General features: G+C 65.4%; 1 protein-coding gene across 1 annotated transcript in view; it reads left to right on the top strand.

Annotated features, from left to right (window-relative positions):
- Nucleotides 1-6,147, top strand: part of KCNT1 (potassium sodium-activated channel subfamily T member 1) — a 94,635-nt gene extending 88,488 nt beyond the window's left edge. The window contains exons 25-30 of the mRNA XM_007947042.1: nt 20-148; nt 381-400; nt 1,017-1,339; nt 2,436-2,498; nt 5,833-5,917; nt 6,027-6,147. Of these exons, the coding sequence (XP_007945233.1) occupies nt 20-148; nt 381-400; nt 1,017-1,339; nt 2,436-2,498; nt 5,833-5,917; nt 6,027-6,147 (741 nt within the window). The remainder of the gene's footprint in view (nt 1-19; nt 149-380; nt 401-1,016; nt 1,340-2,435; nt 2,499-5,832; nt 5,918-6,026) is intronic.
- Nucleotides 6,148-6,359: the final 212 nt, after the last annotated feature.

Genomic DNA, 6,359 nt, shown 5'->3' with positions numbered 1-6,359 from the left:
TCAGGGTGCCCTGCCGCAGATGAAGATCTCCGAGGACGACCTGTGGATCCGCACCTACGGCCGCCTCTTCCAGAAGCTGTGCTCCTCCAGCGCCGAGATCCCCATCGGCATCTACAGGACCGACAGCCACGTCTTCGCCACCTCGGAGGTACGGCCCCGTTGCTGCGGCCTGTGCGCCCGCCCCACGCGCACTGTTGGGGTTTGGGGCTCAGAGGGCCAGGTTAATCCGGGCACTGGTGTCCTTAAGCACCATGCTATGCTGGTGGGGACGGGCTTGGGCTCCGAGGATGCCCTGGGCTGGCAGGGGGTGGGGAGAAGAGGGCACAGGGGGTGGGGCCCACACGCACTCCAGGCACCCAGGCACCTCTGTCTCCTTACAGCCCCACGACTTCAGGGCCCAGGTGAGTGGCCTCCTTCACACCCGGACTGGCCGCCTGTCCAACACTTCATGTGGGAACAGACACTGACCAGAGCCCATACCTCCCCCACTACCCACCCACCCACCTACCTGCACCCAAACCTGTGCTTGCAGGAACTGGGGCAGGGGTGGTGCTCTGGGAGACATAACACGGGGCCAGCCGCCATGGGACTCAAGGCTCGTGACCCACAGCTCCTGCCTGGTGGGGAGAGCCAGCTCTGAGGGCCCTCCCCTTAGCTCTGGCCTCCAGCCAGGCCCTGCACTTCAGGGTGGGGTCCCAGCACTCCCCCGTGTGCACACACCCTTTCCCCCACCCCTCTCCCGGCCCTCCAGGCCCCAGGGATGCATGGGGGGGCTGTCACCCCATGCTACATGGGAGGAAAGAGACAGGGGTGGGGAAACAGGACATGGAGGGTCTGGGCCTGGCTGACTTGTAGAAACACGGGCCTGGAGAGGTTGAGGGGGCCGCCCCAGCCATCCAGCGAGGCACACCGGGCAGGGCGGACCCCAGGGCCAGGTGGTGTGGGTCAGGAGGACGCTAGGTGCCCCGCCAGCTGAAGGGCAGCTCCCCTGGGCCCTCACCCACCCACCTCGGCCGGTCCCAGATCTCGGTGAACGTGGAGGACTGTGAAGACACACGGGAGGTGAAGGGGCCCTGGGCCCCGCAGGCAGGTGGCGGCAGCACTCACGGCCGACACGCAGGCAGCAGTGACCCGGTGGCCCCCCCACCACTACGGCTCAAGAGCCTGCAGTGGCCTCGGAGGCTGAGCCGCAGGGGCCCCAAGCAGGCGGGCAAGGCGACAGCGGCCGAGTGGATGGACCAGCAGAGACTCAGCCTGTACCAGCGCTCGGAGCGGCAGGAGCTGTCCGAGCTGGTCAAGAACCGTATGAAGCACCTGGGGCTGCCCACCACGGGCTACGGTGAGGGCCGCGGCCAGGCTGCCCACCGGGGGAGGCCAGTGTTGGCACTGATGTCCTTGGGCCACAGGTCGGGAGCTGGGTGTGCCCACCCAGGCCTCCCCAGGCTGTGGCCACCCCTCGTCTGTCCATCCATTCCCTCGGGGCCAGCTCCTTCTGCATAGCCGGTGAGGGGCACAGGACCCCTTCACCCCACCAGAATGGGCACCAGCTCTGGGCCATGTGCTGTAAGACAGAGTGGGGCCGGGGGACTGAGGCAGCAGCCCTTCCTGGAGGAGGGGACTGTGGGCTGGGGTCTGATGGCCCCCTCTCTCAGCCAAGAGTGAAGGGGAACGTGGTGGTCCCTGTTGGGGGCACTTCTCTATCCATCCGCCCTGTGGGCCCTGCCTGTCATTCTTTGGTACAGGGCCACCTCAGAGGCTCCGAGACCCTCCCTGCACCACCCTGAGGTCTCCTCTGTGTGGCTGGTCTTGACTGAGAACCTGGGCTCCACCTGGGGAGAGGCCCCGACCCCACCCTGCCCTGCCTCTTCATGCAGCCTGGCGGGCCAGGCATCCCCATGCTTCCATCAGGGCTTCTGCTCGGCGTTGCCCGCTTCTTAGCACCTGTCCCCTGGGTCTGCAGCTTCCAGGCCCTCCAAGTATGGGCAGGCAGTTTGGGGGTCCTGGGGGGCCGCCTGGGCACACTGGGGCCATGCCATGCTGTCGTCTGGCCCACACAGGGAGTGCTTGGCGGGGGAGGCCCCCAGAGCGTTCCTTGGGGGCTCTGGAGTGATTAGTATGAAGGAGGCTCAGAAGCCAGGGTGTGGGGAACGGGCCCCATGTTGACATTTGTGGAGGGCGTTCCCCCATGCCCTGGCCTTTTTGGGGGCTTGACTGCCAAGGCCCCAAGAGAGAGCATCGTGGATTGAGGTGCCCGCTGGCCGCCCTGGGGCTGGGCCATGCAAGGCCCCCGCGGCCCCTGGGCCCAGCATTCACAGAGGGAACCACTCCCTTCTGTGACAGCCGCTTTCCCGAGCCCCTTGCCCGCCAGCCACTGCCACGCCGCTCGCTGACCTCTTTCTTTCTCTCTGTCCGTGTCTGTGCTCTGTGTTCTGTAGCGGAAGTAGCAAATCTAACAGCCAGTGATGTCATGAATCGGGTAAACCTGGGATATTTGCAAGGTAATTGTTGCCTGGGAGTCGAGGCCGACTCCGGATCCCTCGCCACTGGCCTGGTGCCTGGCCACCGGGCAGGCAGGCAGGAGCAGAGAGGAGAGGACCTGGGTGCTGGCCAGGCCCCCTGCGGTCAGGCCGGGCCGAGCTCAGCCCGCACATGCACCAAGATAGTGCCATTGCAGGGACCCCGTGCGTGTCCCCCCTTGGTCATCAGATGGCATCCTGACTCTACAAGGCCATGGTCACCACCGGGGGCCAAGTGAGGGCCGAAGCCACTGGCTGCCGGGCCTCAGATCTGGCCGCCCCTGGGCCTTTGGTGCAGCTTTGTTGTTTGAGAAGGAAAATCTGAGACCCAGGGAGGCCCTGACGGGCAGCCGGCCACTGTGGCCCAGAGCATCCCAGCCTGAAACAGTCCTAGGTGGACGGTCCCACGCTGCAGGCCCACCGTGCGGCTGGGAAAAGCCTAGGCTGGCCCCTGCCCCAGATGAGGGTGTGATGATTTGGGGTCTGCTCGGCCCTGAGTATTGGGGCGTGGGCCCCGGGCCCCCAGCTAGGCGGAGCCTGGTGACACAACCAACCGTGGCTCCTTTCCCTGCCACACCCCATTGCCAGTCCACAGCCCAGAACGCGTCCAGGTGCTCGCTGCTGGCCAGCCGCCTCTCCTATGGGGTGTCTGCAGCCCTGGCCCACGCAGCTCCAGCGGGCACGCAGCCTCTGGCCTGTGGCCGCTCGCTGCCAGGACCCCGTCCTCTGATGGGGGCTCAGAGCTTGCAGCCCCCAGGCCCTCCTTGGCAGGGGCTACCCAGGGGTTGGGGAGGCCTTCTGGGCCCCCGCGCGATGTTAGCAAGGGTGGTGCCCTGGGGGTGTGGGCACAGTCAGACCTGGAAGGGAAGCTGCTGTCCGCAGCCCGGACAGGGACCCGTGGGGCCCAGAGCCTGACGGGCCTGGAAGACAAAAGCGTCAGTGGCCCTGCTCCCGGCTGTGCTTTGCTCCGCTCGGCATCAGCTTGAGGGGACACAGAGCTGCCGCCGGCCTGCTACACCTGCCGGGCCAGGGCTGGGACAGTCGTCGCCTGCACCCGGCACTGCCAGGCCGGGCCATGAACCCACAGGGGCCAGGCTCAAACCTGCATGGCTGATGCCCAGCACTGCCAGGCTGGGGCTCCAACCCGCGTGACCCACATCTGAACCTGCATGGCCCGTACCCAGCAAAGCAGGTGGTGGCTTGTGCATAAAACCACCTGCAGCCCCTCACCCCTCCCATGCTGCACCTCGGGGCCACCACAGCTGAGTGCTACCTGGGTGCTGTGCTCCATGCCCAGGGCGAGAGCAGGCACCCCTCACCCTGCACACCTGACATGAAGTGCAAGTGCTAAGGCAAGAGCTACATTCGGGGGGGCAGCAGCGAGAGCCAGTGTGCGCCCCCGCAGACCCTCGAGATGACCTGTTCATTGGGCTGCAGGGCGCCCACCACGTGCAGACGGGTGAGGAATCGGTATGGACGGGCTGCACGCCCAGCTGGGGCCAGGGCTTGGAGTGCAGTGCACTGTGGTTGCCACTGGTTCTGAAGGAGGAACGGGGCTCGGGCTTACGTAGGTGCCCAAATACTTGGAGCCATGGGGGGCTGGGGGGCCTGGTCTGCAGGATGAGGAAGGGCAGGGGAGGCCTCTGGGTGTGGACACAGGGTCGGGCCCGAGGGATTGGGGTGGTCCCCGAGCGCCCATGGTGAACTGACCCTGCCTTGGAGGACTTAGCAGAAGAGCTGAGGCAGCCCTTGGCCTGTGGGTGCCCCTGGTGATGCTAACCCAAGCCAGCACCACCTCTCTGCTTGCCCATCAACTCCACGGTACCCCCAGTGCCTGACGCCCCCACCTTGTAGGCCAATGTGGCTCCAGGTAGTCTGGCGCCCCAAGACCTATCAAGTCAGGCCTGGCTCCGTCCAATGTAAGCTCAGCTGGCCTCAGAGAATGCCCAAGGGGCCTGGAAAGAGAGGCAGAGGCCCCTGGGAGCCAGGCCAGTGGGGGAGACGCTCCAGAGGACAAAGGGGCAGATGGGTCAGGACCAAGAGCCCACAGCTGCCCTGCCTCCCAGGGGAAGACACACCAGTGACCCTGGCCGCCAGCTACTCGGGGCTCAGTGTCCTCATGAGCCACCCACCTCTCCTCAGTCCTGCTGCCACTGCGACACCTCCCAACTGTCTGCCTGCTCGGAAACGCATGTCACGCACGGGGCCCCACCCCCCCAGCAGCATGCACAGCCCCAGGCTAGAGGCTGTGGCTTCCGTGCAGGGGACACCGCAGCCGGCCTTGGCCTTGGGTTTCGGAAAAATGCAAAGATGGATCGGGCAGAATGACTGGTGCTCAGGGTTTTGGTGCTCAGGGTTTTGGGGGTGGCTGTCCCCGTTTCATGGCAAGAGGTGGCCCACTGAGAGCATGCAACAGGGCAGGTCCCCAGCTGGGGCTGCCCGTGTCACCCCCGCCCAGCCTTGCCTCTGCCCATTTGAAAGCTTGCTGTGTGCATGCGGGGCACCCACTGGGCAGCGCAGATCCTGAATCTAGCAACGGATTCAAACTCAGAACCTGCAAGTTCCGAGAAACGGGCCACAGTGCAGGCTGCTGGCAGCCCTCAGCCCCGCAGAGAATCCCTCTCCTTTCTCAGTGGCCTGAGGTCACTTAGCAGGGACGAGACCAGTGCAGGAGAAAAGGAATCCTGCATGGTCACCAGGGTCGCCCATCCCAGGAGGGAGCCCCAGAGTCCCGCAAGATGCGTAGGCTGCATGTGGGGGTCTCTGCCAACCCAGGGCTGTCTGTGAGGGGCCTGGGCACCTCCCAATGCTGTCGTCACTCGAGCTGTCACATCACTGGTGGGCACAAGGCCACTGGGTGGCATGGCCTGGTAGGAGCAGGGTTTAGAAACAGGAAGTCAGTCCAAAGTGGTGGGTTGGTGGGTTGACCAAGTGAGTAGGGTGGTTTGTGACACTTGCTCCCAGGAACGGTCCAGCCCTAGAAGGGCACCCAGAGGAGGGAGGGAGGGAGGGTCTGGGGTACATGCTGGGGTCTCTTCCAGGCCCGCTGTGTCCATGAAGTGTGCCTGATCCTGGCTGCTCGAGCTAGGGGCTGGCACCAGTGCCCACAGCCCCTTGTGACAAAGCTCGCCCCAGGCAGGGCATAGCCGGGACAGGCGTCCACCAGGGAGGTCGATCCCAGCTGGGTGTGCCAGGGTGAGGGGTGTCGGTGGAATGACCAGCAGAGGGTCGGAGGTTTGTGCTGGTCCTGGAGCCACACGTCTGCAGAGCTGGGGGGGGGGGCTGGGTGACCAGCCGCTGACCTGTCTCTCTGCAGACGAGATGAATGACCAGCAGAACACCTTGTCCTACGTCCTCATCAACCCGCCGCCCGACACCAGGCTCGAGCCCAACGACATCGTGTGAGTGTGTGGTGGCGGGAGGCCACCAGCCCTGCCCTGCGGCTGCGGCTCAGAAGGGGTGGCTGGGTACCAGCCACGCGCGCCTCCAGGCCCTCCCCTCTCCCGGCAGCTATGTCATCCGATCCGACCCCCTGGCCCACGTGGCCAGCAGCTCACAGAGTAGACAGAGCAGCTGCAGCCACAAGCTGGCGTCTTGTAACCCGGAGACCCGAGACGAGTCGCAGCTCTGAGAGGCCAGCCAGCGTGGAAACCTGCCACTGGGCAGGAGGCCGCAGGATGGAGTGCGCCTGGTCCTGAGAGGAGGCCCCGGGCAAGCTGCCGGAAGCGTTTTTAAAACTTTTTACAAATCCCTACAGGCATTATCTTCACACACACGCACCGCAACTCGTGACAGCCTGGCTGAGCGGAGGGCCCCGGGGGAGAGCCCCGGGCTGCTGTGGGT

Source organism: Orycteropus afer, unplaced genomic scaffold (assembly GCF_000298275.1).
Source record: "Orycteropus afer afer isolate SDZICR_OR568_19922 unplaced genomic scaffold, OryAfe1.0 scaffold00174, whole genome shotgun sequence".
Taxonomy (NCBI): domain Eukaryota; kingdom Metazoa; phylum Chordata; class Mammalia; order Tubulidentata; family Orycteropodidae; genus Orycteropus; species Orycteropus afer.
This window is presented reverse-complemented; position numbering and strand designations above follow the sequence as displayed.